The 17,770-nt window shown below is 36.0% G+C and overlaps 1 protein-coding gene across 1 annotated transcript in view; it reads right to left on the bottom strand.

The window, feature by feature from the left end:
- The window catches only part of WDR72 (WD repeat domain 72), a gene marked incomplete at its 3' end in the record, with an annotated part of 36,048 nt that extends 23,389 nt beyond the window's left edge, over nt 1-12,659 (bottom strand). Inside the window, exons 1-8 of the mRNA XM_009588156.1 lie at nt 12,507-12,659; nt 11,303-11,409; nt 8,322-8,400; nt 5,573-5,747; nt 4,937-5,013; nt 2,991-3,110; nt 905-1,050; nt 430-526 (exon numbers count right to left, since the gene is read on the bottom strand). Of these exons, the coding sequence (XP_009586451.1) occupies nt 430-526; nt 905-1,050; nt 2,991-3,110; nt 4,937-5,013; nt 5,573-5,747; nt 8,322-8,400; nt 11,303-11,409; nt 12,507-12,659 (954 nt within the window). The remainder of the gene's footprint in view (nt 1-429; nt 527-904; nt 1,051-2,990; nt 3,111-4,936; nt 5,014-5,572; nt 5,748-8,321; nt 8,401-11,302; nt 11,410-12,506) is intronic.
- Nucleotides 12,660-17,770: the final 5,111 nt, after the last annotated feature.

The raw sequence follows: 17,770 nt of genomic DNA, 5'->3' as shown, positions 1-17,770 counted from the left end.
TTTGTTTGTGGGTTGGTTTTTTTATTGTTGGGTTTTTTGTGGGTTTTTTTTCCTTACAGATTTGAAATTAAAAGCTTCTAAAGCTATATTAGACCACCTTTAACTTAAAAAAGCTCTCCCTTTTTTGCCAAAATAAGAAAAAAATCATTTCAACTATTAGCCTATTTCAATAATTAGCCTATAGTTGAAAATACAGGAATTTTTTTCCCTGTGAAAAAAGTAAATATTGCCAAATTTTAAGACAAAAATATGCTATGAGCATCTCCAAGTCTGTAAGTAAAAATTTTAAAATGAAGGAATGTCTTACTCACTGTTTTCATAGAACAATTAAATCTGTTGATTAATTCAACAATTTTTTAGGGATTCAGGTAATTGCAAACAAGTAATGAATGAACTTTTGAAGCTCACTGTAAACTTTTATGAATTTACCTTATTTTCCCTCACACCAGTAAAGCAAAGTAAATGAGGATAAACAGTTTCTTTCAGCACCTTCCCATCAGCAGGATATATGCTTCTAGAAAGCCCACTGCATAATTTGGAAAAAAAAAAAAGAAAAAAAAAAAGGAAAATTAAAAACTTTAGAAAGTAATATTTTTTAGAAAACAGAACAGTAACAACCAAGATTCACAAGTTCAATTAAAAGTTACTGAATAAGTAATTACAAGCGACTTTTTGAAATCACAGCACCAGCTGTCCAAGTTCTACATGGCTAATCTTATTCCTGTGTCCCCTGCTGTGTCAAACAAAGACTGAGGGCTGTCACACTCAGGGTAAATCTTCGAGTGCCAAAGTGGTTTTGTTCTGGTTTTTGATCATTTGCAACATGCAGAGTTTTTCCATAATAAACCTCCCAAAGTTCATCTTCTACCTGAACTTTTTGTGTGAATTTCCCATCTGAGCCCACCTGTTTAGCAGCTGGTAGATGTAACTGTGGCCATCTTCTGTCCAGATGATAAGTCTGTGAGCTGCTAGTACTTCTCCACCAGCAAAGCACTGACCACTTTTACAGAACTCAGTACAAAGCAAGGAGAAATCACAATAATCATAGACCTAAGCTCAGAAAAACAATAAAATACAAACAAATAGTATTGGCACATTCATTTTAGTTCAAGCTGGTTTTGGGCAATGGATCAGCAAGTAGAACATTAGCTTGATACACTGTAGTTTGACTAACTCTCTTAAAGCCAAAGCAGTTTTCATACTACCAAACTACTGCAAAGTCAGAATCAAACCACATATTTCAAAGATAAAGAAACTGACAATAAAAAAAAGCAGCATTAGAGCCTTCTGTCATATTAAGGGATTTTGGATGGATTTTACTTTGTTTTGCCTTGCATTCATTAATATTTACTGGACTATTAATTTCTTATAAAGAGGTAGGTAATGATTTTAGCACATAAATATGACATTGAAGACTAACAGAAGCTATAAATGCTGTATTCTTTAAAAGATGATCTGCTGGCATAATCACATCACATATCTTAACAAAGCAGATTTTTTCTTTTCTTCTTTGGGGAGGCAATAGAAATTTTTCTTTTTCGCAAATTAATTGAAAGCAAAGAACATATAATCCCCTTGGCTTGCAAGAATTCTTCTCTCTTCCATTTCTAGAGCTGGTAAAAAAATTATATTACTTGTTTGCTTCCTCTGACCTTCCTATTTTAAGCCAAAACAGGATCTGACTAGGGCAACCTAGGATATTGTCTGCTTGTTCACATTCCTAGTGGCCTCATAGAGGGAGTATTCATAGCCACATTTTTATAATTTATTCCAGCAGTGTGAGGAAATAGATTTCAGAATGAGAATTTCTACAAATTATTCATAGCTATTTTCTATTCATTAGCTAATTTCTAGCTAATTTGCTCTATATTTTCATTACTATAAAAGTGGGTTAAGGAGCCACTCTAAACACACATGTGAATCTCTCCTATGCTACATATCACATACCTTTCTAATTAAGGAGCAAGATCATCATCATCTTTTATTTTAAAGCTGTTTATTCATTGAAACATAAAAGGTGAAAATCCAACATGAGTTACGTATCTATAACACTACTTTAAGCAGTAAAATATAAGTATTCAAATGCATAATGGAGATATTACAAGAAACATGCACCTCTTGTGGGAAAACATTATAGAAATTAATAGAAAACAATACAGATTTTTCCATGAAAAGCCTATCCATTCTATACATGGAATGTCTTTATAAATACTTTTGTACAGACCTTCTTAAATAGCCCAGGAGAAATCTCAAGGATACCGTACAATTGTATTATTCAAAGTTGACTCGGGTGTATGTGAAATTTCCACATACACACCCCCAACAGCAGTGGTGTTTGGATCAGGTACGTATGTTGCACTAATAGCTCTGGATTATTTTAAGAGGAATGTCATAACACTCAGAAAAAGAAATACAGAATTTTTACAATAAAGCTCAGTTTAACTAAAATTTAAAATAAACTAATAACAGTTTCAGTAACTACATGATGCATTTTTTTTCTTACAGCTACAAGAAAGAGTGACATAGCCTGGGTTCTTTAGTTTTGCTTGCTTCTATTAGCGGAACGCAGGCTATTGGCCCTGATGGAACAAAGGCCCCTGGTTACCGAGGGCTTGCCAACTGTGATTACTTCTGTCATACTTAAACAGTTTTTGTGCATCTTTGTGTCCTTTTGAAATGCACTGTGGAGGGAACTATAATGCACCCAGTGCTCTAAAACTGACTAATACTTAAAGTAATCCCCTTTCTACCCAGCCAATTTCATGTTAAACTTTTAAACCAGAAATACATTAATAAAAAATAAACACTTCATCTTAGTCAGGCAATTAAGATAAGCAGAGAAGGGATACAGTGCACTATTATACCTGACAATTAATGAACACTTGTTTTTCTCCTCAGCTTAAATAAAAAGTATCTGCATGTAAAAATCATGTTAGCTTTTCAAAATTATTAACAAAATTAAAAATAAAGTATAATGCTCAATAATGTACCTGCCAGCATGAGGAGGACACAACTAGAAGGAGCCTTTCCGTGTAAGTACAAAACCGAACTGCTTGACAATTTATACAGTCCAGAGATTTTGATTCCTTCTCGCACACACTTTGTCTCTCCTTTACAGCACAGAGGAAAAAAGCCGTAAGATTTATTCTAGATATCTGAGCTTTTACTTTTAGGATAAAAACAAACCACTGAAAATAATTTTGTTAACATACACTTTCAAAATGCAAAGCAACATACAATTCTTAATTAAAAGTGAAATAGGAAGACAGCAGGGTTCACAAATACCATGTAAACAGAAGACATTCAACATGGCTCAGACCTTGATCTCACTTAAAGAAGTGATAATGAATATGGAGAAGGACTAAAGGCAGGTCATAGATAGCATCTGCTGTAATGAATTATCTGCTAAGTATTCTTCAGACAAAAAAATAGCTACAACAACCTATAAACTGACAGTATCAGATTCAGAATGGCTGATGAATATTCTGCTTTCCCACTCATCCTTGTTGCAACCAGGACAGTCTGAGACATATGGTGTTGTCATATGTCTTGTTTGAAATTAACACCTCTAAAAAGTAGTGGAAAAGTAATTAATTTTCTTAGCTTTGTATTGCTGAATGTACGGATGGTTTAAAAAAATACATGTATTTTCACTCTTTTTGTGTGAATATCGGACTTATCAAGGTCATCATGCTCAAAATTATTATATTGGAATTATATTTATTAATTTATTAAATCACTGAAAATTGATGTTTTCTGTTCTGAAAGATACCACCAGTATCAAAATCTCTCAAAGAAGGGGTATGCTGGTCATGGAATCACGGCTATAAAACTGCAAACCATTCTCTCACTACACCTTGCGGCTCCAACTAATTCCAATTAAATAAAAAAATATTTATTAAAATACTGCTCTTTAACATATGAAGTAGCTGGACTGTTACTAACTCTGCACTCCTTCTTTCACAAAAGAAGGCCCCAGGCAGTAAAAGGATGGCACCATACCACATATGCTTCTCTGATGTCTGTAATCAGTTGTTGCAGTCCCCAGAATTTCTACAGTGTGACAGTATTTTTTGCCCTAGGAATGTTGAAAGGACCCCTCCAAAACATTGCAGATAAACCAAAAACACATCACAAACACCAGTACGGTATCAAACTTGACACTCTTCTGATTCTACCCATTAACAAGTAGTGCTGCAGCATGCTCTGCAGTTTGTCAAGTAAGGCAGTAATGTATTATGGATGTTCGAGAAGACTGTTGACATTTTGCCATTTCTGTTGATGATTCATAGTACTTAGTTGTAATACTGAAGTCCCTTTGTGAATCTAGCTCTCAGTTTAATTCAAACACAAAACATTGTATTCCAATTCTAACACTCATGCATGTCAAGTGTCAGCTGCTGGGAATATTAACACAGAAAAGTTGCACAGAATAAGCAAGTTTGAAGATGGAGAAATAGGGCACTTGACACAGCAAAAGTCTCTTCCAAGTGGAAGACAGCATTGTTGGAGGTAGACAGATGAAAACAGAGTCTAAAGGACCTTTTTGAAGAAAGTAGAAAGGGTGAAGAGGGAGTACACAAAGGCCAATTTTGAAGAGCTTTGAGTTTAAAGGAAGGAGTGAAGGGGTTCAAAGAATGGAGTGACATTATCAGGACAGAAGGAAAGCATTACAACTTCGGCATCATGGAATATGGAACGACGTGAAGCCTGGGCAAAAGACATTGCAGTTGTCAAGGCAAGAGCTGTCCAATGGCCCAACTAATTTTAAATAGCAACATGAGGGTGTGTTTTCAGAGTTTTGGGACAAAATTAATCAATTCTGTTCAATACATATCCAGAAGATTCCAATTTATTCACAGTCTGCTTCAATGTATCCTTTACTTCAGAATATTACTACATTCACGTTATCGTTTCACACCTCATACAAACTGACCTGTATGGTATTCAAAGATGAAGATAGGTCCCACACTTTAAGAACTCCAGTTACAGACACTGCCACCAATGAATCTTCTGTGAAAAGTTAACAGTAAGATAGTCAACTTGAAACCCAGTTCAAACAGTGCCTAACACCAAAAGAGAACTTTGGCATAGACACTGGTGTTCTATATAGCACTAGAACAAGGATTCTGCAGGATATGTTCAGATGAAATATTAATTTTACACAAAAATTACTAATTGGTATACAGAAATACAAAACATGCAAGCAAGTAGCGAATAATTATTTTGTCCAATCAGATCTATTTCAATAGAAGGCATAGAATAGTGGTTTTGTGCACTTAATTTTCCTGGTATTACAAAATTAATTTGTACTTATATCCAAGAAATGAGCTGCTTACGACCAGTGTAGAGGCTGCTTGTTCTTCTCGAAGAAACATGTTAAATGAAACATGACCAACAGTAGGAGTATTAAAAACACCTTCTTAGGTGCTGTCAATGAAATGTTAACATCTTGTACATAACAGCTTTGTAAAACATGATTAGATATTAAATTTAATAGGATTGTACTATCTTTACAGAAATATTTTATCACGATTTAATTGGCCTACATAAATACATCTACAATGTATACCTTGAATTCTTGCAGAGTGTACAATACACATACAAGTTACCCAATCAGAAGACTGAGATGATGATAAAGTGTGAAGAACACCCAAAGTCTTAGCATCAATAATAAGAACATCTTGATATTCTCCACAACAAAGAAGCCAGCCTTCACCTGTCATTCGGAACGAGCAATGGTAATACTGCACAAGTGGAAAGAAGAGAGTCAGCATACAGAGCTACACAAATGTGCATGCGTATTTTTCACATTCAGCATGTTGTACTTGGAATTGTAATCAACACTTGTAGCATTACTAAAAACGTACTGCATATGTGAGACCATACACAATTTTGCTAGTGACAAGTATTTCACGTACATTTATAAGAATCTAATATAGGCACACAGCTTAGTAAGAGGTGCTTCGTACTGAAAGCAGTATCTGCCCCGCTTAAGTATTAGGATTTTTGGAAGCAATCAAGGTGTTAATTTTCGATATAAATTGCTAAACAGTTTGGGACTTGTTTCTCTGAGAGGCCTCATCTCTCTCCAAACATTTAATAAAGCTCCAGTTATCAAGAAGTAAAGATGAAAAATCAGGTGAAAATGCAGAAGATTCATAATGAATTTTCCATTATTTTCCAGGAAGAATTTCTACTCCATGAGATATTCTTCATTATGACACTAAATGCCCTAGTGTTCAGAAGATTCATTCTTTCCCAATGATCATGTAAAGAAAACTAAAAACAGACACATAGCAAAGTACTAAGGAACAGAGATGACAGAGGTGCAGAGCGACTACGAAGATTTCTTTCTTGCTATGTTTTATACGTGCAAGGACATTTGCATTTTGTGTAATATCTATCCATAATTGTACACATAACTGCTACAAATGCATAAGCAGCCACCTCAAATGGTATTTACAAGTAAATAGTTTCCTTAAAGTAAAAGGAACAATCATGTAGTCAGAGGCAAATATCAGATAGACCCACAAAATCGTGCCTCATTTACTACAAGTTCTCTGTACATTCAGTTTTGCTTAGACAATAATTCTTGGTCTTCAATTAGCTAATTGAAGTCTGAAAACAAAAGAAGCATAAGTAACTGGGAATAGGATAACTATTACCAGATATTTTGAGTGATCAGAGGCAGAAATGCTTAGCAGTAGGAACCATTTGTAAATACTGTTACTCTTAAATTAGGCTTGAACTGGAAGATTTGTATAGTCAGTCAGTCCTCTGAGAAAATCCCACACTGGTTAAGATCCACAAATGGTTAAGAGTTGACCCTGGTGTTAAACTTAATTTCAAATGGCAAATACTCAGTTTGCACTGCTTGACATCTGCCATTTATAGCTGAATCATCTACGCTGAACAAAAAGAACCTACTAGACCAGATAGGTTAGTAGTTTAATTAAAACCTACTAAAACATTAACTAAAATTAAAGCAGCAATTTTAAATGGTGATGCTATCAAAATTAGTGTGCACTAAACCTCCCAGACAATAATATTCTGTAGGAAATTGTACTCTCTCAGGTACTATTATGCCACATGCAATAATTCCCCATGGAACAACAACAAAACCTACAACAAAACAAAAAACCCAACCTCCAAAAAACCCTCACAAAAAAAAAAATCCATTTATTATATATATCTGAAGGTTGCATTTTAAGGATAGTTTCCCCTCCTAGCAACATCTATTCTCTTTTCTAAGCAAGTTTTCCTGTTAGATGTTCCTATTTTCCTTTAGCCATCTTGCCTGAGTTATAGAACAAAAATCATTATCTAGCCAAAATTAACTTATCTAATTTCTCCTAATAGAGGAGAAGTAACAATTTTCTGACAGTGTTTGTTTCTCCTGCTTGAAGGATAAGGATGAAGATTCTGCATCTGATCTCCATAATGCAGATCTGTCTACCTCTCCGCAGAACTCCTCCATAACTTTATTAAAATCTAATTAAGCAATACCACAAAGCAGATTGTACCGCACCTCTATTACATTACAATTGTGTGTGTATATACATACATATGTAAAAAGAATATATATGCTTTAAACATACACACAAATAAAAATTATAGAAGAAAAACTTCTTAACAATCTATGCTTTTATATATATACATACACACACATATATATGTAAAAGCATATATTATTAAGAAGTTATTCTTCTATAATTTTTATTTGGTAACTTACCCAAGCTTTTTCTCTTCGCTTTATCATTAACAACTGTGGTTGTCAACCAAAACAGTGTCATGAAAAACAGTGTTTCTTCCAGAAGCTTTAAAACATTTGGATTCTGAATTTGGCCCTAGTTTGAGTCACATGAGACCTCAGACTTCCATCATTTGGAGGCTTAGTTCTACCCTAGACTTCCTCACTGAAGAAAAACATAATTTTAATTAACCTAGGAGCCCTGAGCTCTTCTTCTACTAATATATCCAGAAATAAGCCATCTCTCTGAATCAAATCCATAGGTGCTGGGCTCCTCAATCATATACACACATGTATTTCAAACACACCCTCACACTCCAACAATCAGTTTGATTTGATTAAGGAGTTCAGAGGAACATAAAAGTCTCAGTTCTTTTCTTAGAAGGAAGTCAAAAAAGAAAAAATAACAGATATAAAACTACTTATATTGCAACAGGTTTTTTTTCTCCTATTAAGTATGTTATGAGCTATACATTTAAAATTGCATGTTTCTGAAAAATATCATGTTAATAAAGCAAAACTCCTCTTGTAATGAGGGAGATATTCCATGAAAAGTTGCTATACTTACATAGATTGCTGTATGCCTATAAGGAAGCTTTGCGTTCTCAATGCACTGTCCACTAGTGACATTCCAAACACACATCTCCCTGCCAAAGATAACTTTATATTATTCTCTGTCATTTCCACTCAATTGGCTGGAATAATTTTGTGCCACCAAGTTTTTCTGTAGTGCTGTACTTAAGTGCAGTCTGGTCGTTTATGTGGCTTTTTGTTACAAATTACTGGGTAAGAAAATGTTGTGGTCATTAGCAGGGGATGACATACAGTATCTGTTTCTTTTTGTTTTGGTAATTACACCCTGCTGCCTTGCAGCAAACCTGACTTTAAGGCCAACTCTGGTCTACAACAATTTGTTGGTATACTGCCATTACAGCTCGTCAACACGTCAGTGTAACTATCTGTCGTTGGAACTACATCCTCCTGAAAATGATTCATTTCACTGAATCTAAACCACAGGTTCTGAAAAACCCAACGCATCTTCTGCCGCATCAGACTTCAGCTCTTGAGAGGAACCGCAACTTCTGTTAAGAAGAAACAGTGCCACCATGAGGCTATTCCTGAAATCTGTTATTGGTACAGCACTCGCCTCTTGACAACCTAAATGTCTGTGCAACATTTAGCTACGCTTAACTACAATTAAAGTTAATGTTTTGAGAAAGACACGTTAGCCAGTCTTCCGCATCTAGACATTATTCAACATGCTATGGGACTAGAGTACAAGAGAAACACAATTAAATTAAATGTTGTAAATGAGGTTGTATGAGCTACGTTGTCATAGCTCAGCAACTGAATGTTAAACTTTGATGCTTTCAAATTTTATTTAAACAGCAAGCATTATTTCCACAGTTGAAACAATCATTTTATGATTTCTGAAATTACATTCTAAGACATTTTCTGTATGAGGACTTAAAGAACACATTGGGGAAACAAATTTTATTATATCAGAAATACTACTTAGTGATTTACATTTTAATCTACACACTTTCACATTTTATGATAACCTAAAAATATTACTTAATTTATATTTTTCAGCTGAGCAAGAGCAGTGAAATCTATACATCTGTAGTGTAGCGTCAGAGTTGGTAGACCAAAAGTCATAACTTAAACAGAATGTGTATGCTGTTTCATAAACGTTTCAAGGCAGTGAATTTCTCCTTGTTTATATCAGAATGACAATTACAGTAACATAGCTAAACCAGTAAAGTTGATACATACATGCAAACATGTACAAATGAGACCAGAATATAACTTCAGCTTCTGCATGTTGCATTTAATTTACTGTGTGTACTAACAAGGAGTGAGTGATACCACATGCTGATAAACCTGTTCTACAGCATATGCTATATGCATGCACAGGACATCAGTGAGAACATCTGAATCATTATGGATTAATTTATAGATTTCCATATAAAAAGTACAAAAATACTATTCAATACTAATCCTTCTGGGATAAGTTATATAAACACTTGAGATTCTGAAGTGGGATTGGGGGGTAGAGTACCATCTTCCATACAATTTCCTCCACCCTCAATACAAGGAAATGGAAGCTTGAAAATAGCAGAAGTGAATGATTCACAAGCCAGAAAATGCAGCTCGACAAACCCTGCACCTCCTGAAGATGAGGCTTCCCATTTGTAATTATCTCAACTTCATGTTGCAGCCTTCTAGGGATCAGTGATGGACGCTTTGCCCTTATGTAATACAGATGAGAAGTCAGCCGTAATTTGGTAAAAGTGAACATTTAAAGGGGCCAGAAGACTATTCAGTCCTACCTATATACATTCCAAGCAAGCCCAATGATCCCTTCAGAGGCAGAACCTTTAGGATATGAACATCTCTCTGTATGGTATATCTATAGCAAAAACCTCATTTGTTTCTTAATGCTTTTCATCCCAGTTTTTTTGGAAATACAGTATCTTTTCTCCCAGTTTGATCTGGGAGAACTAACAGAACTTCAGAATGAAGATGAAAAACCTCTGAACCCTTGAGTAGAATTGTAAGAGGCCAATACAAAACTAGTTCTGTAGACTTCTCACCCTCCTTTCTGTACATAACAATGAGAACTATTTACCACCTATGAGAAAGTAGTAGCCTTAAGATGCTGGAAGGTGTAGCATGAAGAAGGGCAATTGACAGGAACTATTCATGGGAAGAGGTTTTAACAGAGCTGCCCTGTTAATTGGAAAAGATGAACCCAAAATGAGAGGAGACTATCATTAAGCAGCAAGACAAAACTGTTTAAGGAAAGCCCTTAAGGAAGTAAGAAGCTAGTCCTAACTACTTTCAACAGCTGAAATCCTGAACAGATGGGCTTCAGACCCCAGCTGAAAAGATTATCAAATATTCAGAGAAAAAAATTCTTGAATGCTAACCTAGCAGAACTGCAGAAACTAGTTTGACTCAAGTGATGGGCCAAGTCATAACAAACACATAGGAAAAAAGCTGCAAGATCGGGAGCCTCTAAAAGGATGTACTCCAAAATAGCAAGTTAGATTTAAACAAAGACAAGGAACATATATGCCTTTTATTCAAAGGCAGTCTTTTCTCTGCTTCCATACCGACTCACTGAGCAAGCCTAACCTAGATCAGAGTACATTAGCCTCTTGTACTTACTCAATTCTCAAGACTGAGCTCAGGAAGGAACAGAAAAAAAGCACCATGATATTAAAATGCTTCTAAACCTGCTGATTGCCTCCAACAGCCCATTATTCTCCCTTTGAATGGGGCCTACCTGACCCTCTGACCAATTCATTCTCCTGACTCCTAACTGGGTATCTGAATCTGCCAAACCCTTCTGGTTGTCCAAGAGATGAGTTCTTAGTTAGACTATTGTATATAAGCAATACAGTCATTAGCCTAAGTAGCTGTTCTCTTTTTCATATCAGAAGAAAACAGATTAAAAACCTTCTGCTGAATGCAGAATCCGACCTATGCCTGCCATACATTTAATGATTTAAGAAATGAATAATTGAATATTCAGTTACCTACCCATTTTCAGTAGCACTTACTACATATGGCTGTTTCTCAAACTCTCTTGCTTTTGCCAAACAAGTTACAGAAGCAGTATGGCCAAAGAGAATTTCTTTAGATGAAATCTAGGAGAATAATACAATTGTTTAACTTAAATATAATATTTTCTGTATAAACTAAGATCTAAAAGCTAGAGAATACTACTTGTAGATGTTATTATTAATGAGTAATTGTCAATCTACTTTATATTCTTACATTCTTTAGTCATGTTTTTGGAACGTACAAAGATGTGGATGGATTATGCAGTTTGTATAAAGTACAGTCTTTGTATCCACTGTAGTCTAAAAATTGCACCTTCTGAAGAATTTATGGAGCGTCAAGTGTTATAAAACAGGCAATGTGCAGAATATCTCTGGCCTTCACCCTACAGAATGCAGAAGTGGCAGAGCGAAGTAGGGAATTGATACAGCAAAGCTCTTAAGCATGTGTTTCATACAACGTGTTTAAGTAATCCCTTCGATTATCTTCACTGTCTGGAAAGATCTTAATGGAAAAAGGTAGCCCCATAAAAGTGCAAACTAAAGTTTCAAGCTATATTTGAACACAAATGGGGCAGCCAAATCCAAAAAGAATAGAACCATAGTTCTCTGAATGCAGAATAAAAAACTGGAACTGCTTTGACTGTTCTCTTCTCCGGAAAATAAATACAAAATAGTCAAAGCAATAGCAATAATATGCCAGAAGGTTTGCAGCTTAATTATACCAAAAATACATATTTCATCTTACTTCTTCCACCTTTCTACAAATTTTTGCATTGTTAATCTGGTAGATAGCTCTGGTTTTATAAATAGATTTTTTTTCCCCCTCAAATGATAGGCCATGCTCAGCAATTGATTAAAAAAAAAAGAAAAAAAGACTTTACAAGATAGGAATCATGGTAATTGTGTATGTTTACTCGCTGTTATTACTTACAGCACACAATCTCAAATTATAATCCACAGGTCATGATAACCCATGAAAAAAAATTTCCAAAGTCTGCAAACAACTGGTTGCTCATACAGGCATTTCAACACTTTTTCTTCATGAGTTTCCTATAACAAATATCACACTATCTTTAAAACTTAATCTATGTAAGCACAAGTCTGGATAATCCCATTGTTAATAATAAAAGATAAAACTCCAATCTGTCTGTTTGGCAGATTGTAGCACAGTGGACACAAACCTTTAATTCTGATGAAAGATCCCAGAGACATATTTGTCCTTCTTGACTTCCCGTAACTATAGTCTGCTGGTCATCTGTAATCATAATAGCAGTGATGCTGTGAGAAGGAGCTATTTTCCCCCACACTGCCACAGCCTGTACTGATACCTTCATAGTCAGCACCTGAAAACAAAAACAAGTCATGATGATTCTAAGTAAGAAATGTAAGAAAAAAAAAAACACTTAAAGAAAGGCAATTTAATCAACATCTGAAAAGGGGAGCTACAAAATACTGCTGCAAAAAAGTTGATGAGGCATTGAAACATTTTCTAGCTGTTGCCAACATCACACTATTGCTTTCATTAGGATAGCTATCCACTAACAGTTTAAATATACAGGACAGTGATGTGCCACTATTTTAAATCTAGGCACTATCAAACAGGACCAGAGTTACCAGGGGCCAGTACTATCACAATACTGAAATATCAGCAACAGGAGTCGTGTGGTGCCCCACAGAACCTGGCTGAGCTCTGATGGGCCCACGTCGTTCTGTCTTCTTCCTAATTTCGGTTGGTGGAGCATACCATGCCTCCCCTATTCTCTCCAACCAGCAGTGCCTCTCATTCTTAACAGCTAACTGCTGGCGCATGGAGATGGCACAGGAGCAGGGTGTCAATAAAGACTCTGTGGTTCCGAGGAGGATAAGGCAAGAGAAAGAGATAATAGGGCTGGAAGGAGAGAACAGGTGGTGGGTCAGGGATGAAGAGAAAAATTAGGGCCAGGGCAGCAAAGCACTATACCCTCAACCATTCAGTGGCATCTCCTAGAGATAAGACCCAAAAGAAAGGGGGAAGCAGAGTTGCGGGATGGGAAAGAGGGAGAACAAACAGAATCTTTCTGCTGCTCAACTCATGAGTCCCTTGTCCAAAAAATTTATCATATAATAGATTTTAGTCACTACTGCAAAAAATTGATTTAATGGAAATGTCCAAAATGACTACTCGTCGTTAGTTAATTCAATATAAATTCTTATGAACTGCATTTCCAGGAAACTATTTCAGTGTCTATTCGAACACCAGTACTTACAAAATATCCTAAAATCCTCCTTATTAAAAAGTTCTACTTCACTTGTTTTTAAATTTGGTGCCTGTTCCTTTTAAAACTACCTCTGCTTGCTAGCTGAATTCTGTACTTGTTTTGCTTCAAACAAATACTTTGAGAAAACTGCTTTCTCAGTCACCTCACAAGCCTTCTGCCACATTGTTTGCTGTTCAAATTCCCATGTTCATAAGCGTCTAACATTTTTCGAGAGTATTCCCAACAATACCTTCAAAATGAAAAAACAGTAAGTATCTGACTATAAATAATTTGGCACTTAACTGCTCAACTCACCTAAAAAAATCATATATGTCCTGTTGTTAAGACTTTTCAGGGGACCTAGTAACACACCCAACAAGTATGTCTCCTTTGGGTCAACTTATGTGAAATGGTTGATTGCTAAAAACAGACACAGATGAGCAACATCTGTAGCATCAGTGTCTTTACATGAAAGAGCCCTACACTAAGCTATCAGTGTCTACTGTAGCCCAAATGCAAACAATTCCCATATATATAAGTCAGCTGTATCAAAACTCCCGAATTATTAACTTGAGTATACAACAGCCTCCAGCACTCCTTCCCTGTATCCTATAACGGTTCTTCTCTCCTTCATTTTTCCAGAAAGCCTGTAGAGATGCTTTTGGAAGTATCTCTGTTTACCTCCCTTCCCTTTCAGCTTTCTGGAGAAAATGCCAGAAGATTGTTGTCACCTGCTTCTAACTGTTGTCAGGGTTGGAGAAGGGTATGAAGTTGACTTGTGCCTGTGAAGTGACTACTCTGAAAACTGAAATTCTCTTAAACTTTACTGAGGGCAGTTTTGACTGCCACCAGCGTGCAGGTGATGGACAGACAGCTGACAGACATTAAGCAATGTCAAAAATGTTTGTATACATCACCATGTTATTCCCAAGCATGAGTGAACAAGAGGGAACAACAAGAAGAAACAGATTTTAAGCTCTTCAGATGCACCACTGTCTAGACTCACTCAAATAAATATTTTAATTATTCTTTTAAAAATGTCACCTACTTTTTATCCAAATAGCAATAATACCATTTAAGAGATACTTCAGAGCACCCGCTTTGCAGCCACTAAGCAAAATTCATTTTTCGAAGAAGGCATGCTCCTGTTTGTCCTGGAGAAAGGGGAGACAACAGAGCCGTTAGCACGTCCTTAGAAAAGATACTTAAAACGAAACCGGTGCCAGTAACAAGGTGCTAGAACAGTGGAGTTGGGAGAGGTCAGCCAAAAAACATGACATTAAAGCCGAAATCTTGGGAGAAGAGACAGGAACCGGGTAGAACAAAATGCATGGCAGCAGGTAACAGCCAGCCAAAGGAAGTAATACAGGAATGATGCAAAATGACATGAAGACCAGTTTCTGGGATAATTCAGAAAATACCACAGGACATAAACAGAGCATAAAAGCAGCCTTTTAAGCTATGTTTAAAGAAACTGTAATACAAACCATCACTAAATTCAGCACAGTAGCAGCTGAAAGCAGGGACACAGACAAGAGGTATCTTCGTTACTACTAATAAAAGCCTTAAGTGACACAGAACTAGAGGAATGGTCTTGCTTCCTGACAAGAACATGAGATGAAGGGCTCAGCTACTGAGAAAAAGGGCTGAAAAGACTGGTATAGCAGACTATCAAGGTCCTGCCATACAACCTCAGCCAGAATGTCAAAGGCAGAGGAAGAGGAATCTAAGAGAAGATTAATGAGGTCAAGGGTTTATTAGGCTAAATCACATCTAGTTTCATTTTAAAGCTCTTTGTGGGCACATCACAAAATACTGAGAGATGTTATTCATCTCAGCTTTAGAATTTGACTTTTCTAAAATTATTTTTTAAATCTCTAGTCATATGAAGTATTATGCTTACTGATGAACACTGAAGTCCTTTTCTCTTCCAGTTTATGCCCTGAAATGAAAGTTGTTCTAGCCAAACTCTAATGATACTTTTTTAGGTATCAGCTAAGCAAAGAAAATTCACCATTGTCTTAGGGCTTATAAAATGGTGGCTGCCAAGTTAACAGTTTGATAAGCCAAATCCCGAGTCTTTAAAATGCATTTTCTTGCATATCATGTAGTCATGTATACTTGTGCCATGGGAGTGTTCAATTAGTGTAAAACACCGTAAGGCAGCAAAACTCAGGTTTGTACTGCATTGAATATGAAATAATAAATTACATTTTCTTGTAAAAAGAAAATTTCGACTGAAACGTTACAAGAACATTTTGTACTTTTTCCTTTATATTATGGCTGAAGCATAAGAGAAATAGAAAACAGAAGGTATATGAACTTCTGTGTTAATGTAACAGTCTTAACTTTTTTCCCCTCTTGTTTCTTGGTAAACTTTTCTTTTGGATTAAGATATTTTGATGCACAAGATAAGTATTTTGCATGAAAGCTTTCCTTCTATCATGACTTCCCTAGAAATACTGCATACTCATGTGCATACATGCACATATCCACATTTTTTCTGACAATATTTAGCTTTATCAAAGCTATTTAATGATGCTAATAGCACCCAGCGCAAACTTTTTTTAATAAAATCAACAGATATTTATCAGACTGTTCCTTTAAAAAAAGGTAAAAACTGTTTCCACAAAGTCAAATATTGCCCAAGGCATATCTGAGCTGCATGTAGCTTATCAGTACGTGTCAAATTCCTCCAGCTCTGCCCACTCAAGCATGTCTGATTCGCAGTATTAACCCATAATTCAACTTTAAATCAAGTTCCTCACTCCCCATTTCTCCCTGCTTACAACCTAATAAACTTCTTTGCTTGTCCTGCCCTTATGATCACATCGTCAAAAATAACCCCCTCATGACTGTAAAAAAAAAATCCCTGTTCTTGGTTAAATCCATACCAGTTCATCCCACCACTAACTCTCTACCATCCTGTCTCTAGTTCTATGAACACTTTTCACGCTGAAAGCGCACCACAAACCTCTGTTAACTTGGAAAATTATCCCAATTTGCACAGCTTCAAGGACTTCAGCTGTGCTGCTTCAGCAACTTCAGACCTTTTGTACAGTATTAAAGTTTCATTTGAAATGCTGAGTACACCACCTTTTATTCTACAGAAGCTGTGAGGTATTTAAAAGTCTAGTCAAAAGCTTTAAGGGGCCAGAGAGCAGGAGGTCTGACCTTGAATGCCTTTCTAAGCACATATTAACACAAGGGCTTTTCCTCATCACTCGGCTTTTTTGACTGAGACTGGTCATGAACTGAGTAGAATGAAAAAGGTCAGATTATACCATAAAGAAACAGTGCCATCATAACTCAACATGCTTTCCCCATAGAGCCCTAGTTCCAACATAGTAAGCCTTTGCCTCCTCTACTGACCCTAAAAAACCCATATTTGTTAGCTTCTCTATTAGGCTTATCTCAGACCTTCCAATCAGTGCCACATAATTACTGTTTAACCTCAGTCACATATCCCTATGCTGCATCTCCTCAAGATAAAAACTATAATCCTAAAGCAGGTAGTTTGGGAACATACAGGTTAGAACGGAAAAGTTGCTTAGAAGCATGCATGCACATATGCTCACAGTGAAAAATCTGGGTTCTGTTCTGCCGCCACTGAGGTCTGTGGCTCACATTGCCTATTGGTCCTTGCATTTACATGCAGAGTTTGCTCAAAAGCATAAAGGAAGCTTTCCAGTATGAAACATCCTGAACAATATTAAACTATTAACTACAGTTATAAGAATCATATTTCTTGATAAAGAAAACACATACCCTGATTTTTTAAATTAATTCAGGATTCATCAGTTCTCACATACATCAAGATCCTTAAAACTAGGAACTGAACTTCCCAGAAACCTAATCTCAAACAGTTCACATAGTAAAACACTGGTTGTGACAGAAACCTCCTTCTCATAGCTACAGCCCATAACAAAAGCTACCAAATAGGATTTTATAGCTTATTTACAGAAGGAGAAAAGACTTTGTGCAACAAAAGATCACTATACAGGTAACAGTCAACCTGCCAAAAAACCTTTTCTGAATTTATGTTCATACTTCATGTTTCTTATGCATCCTAAACTATCAAAACAAGATCAGTTGTTTCAAAAAAGATGCAGAAATTGGCTTACAATCCTGAAAATATTAAGAGATTAGCAGCATTTAACTGTATGTACTGGATTAAAAATAAAAATATCGGGGGGGGGGGGCGGGGT

The sequence above is a fragment of the Fulmarus glacialis genome, unplaced genomic scaffold, assembly GCF_000690835.1.
Source record: "Fulmarus glacialis isolate BGI_N327 unplaced genomic scaffold, ASM69083v1 scaffold1092, whole genome shotgun sequence".
NCBI lineage: Eukaryota > Metazoa > Chordata > Aves > Procellariiformes > Procellariidae > Fulmarus > Fulmarus glacialis.
The sequence above is the reverse complement of the archived record's forward strand: the minus strand, read 5'-3'. Positions and strand labels throughout refer to the sequence as shown.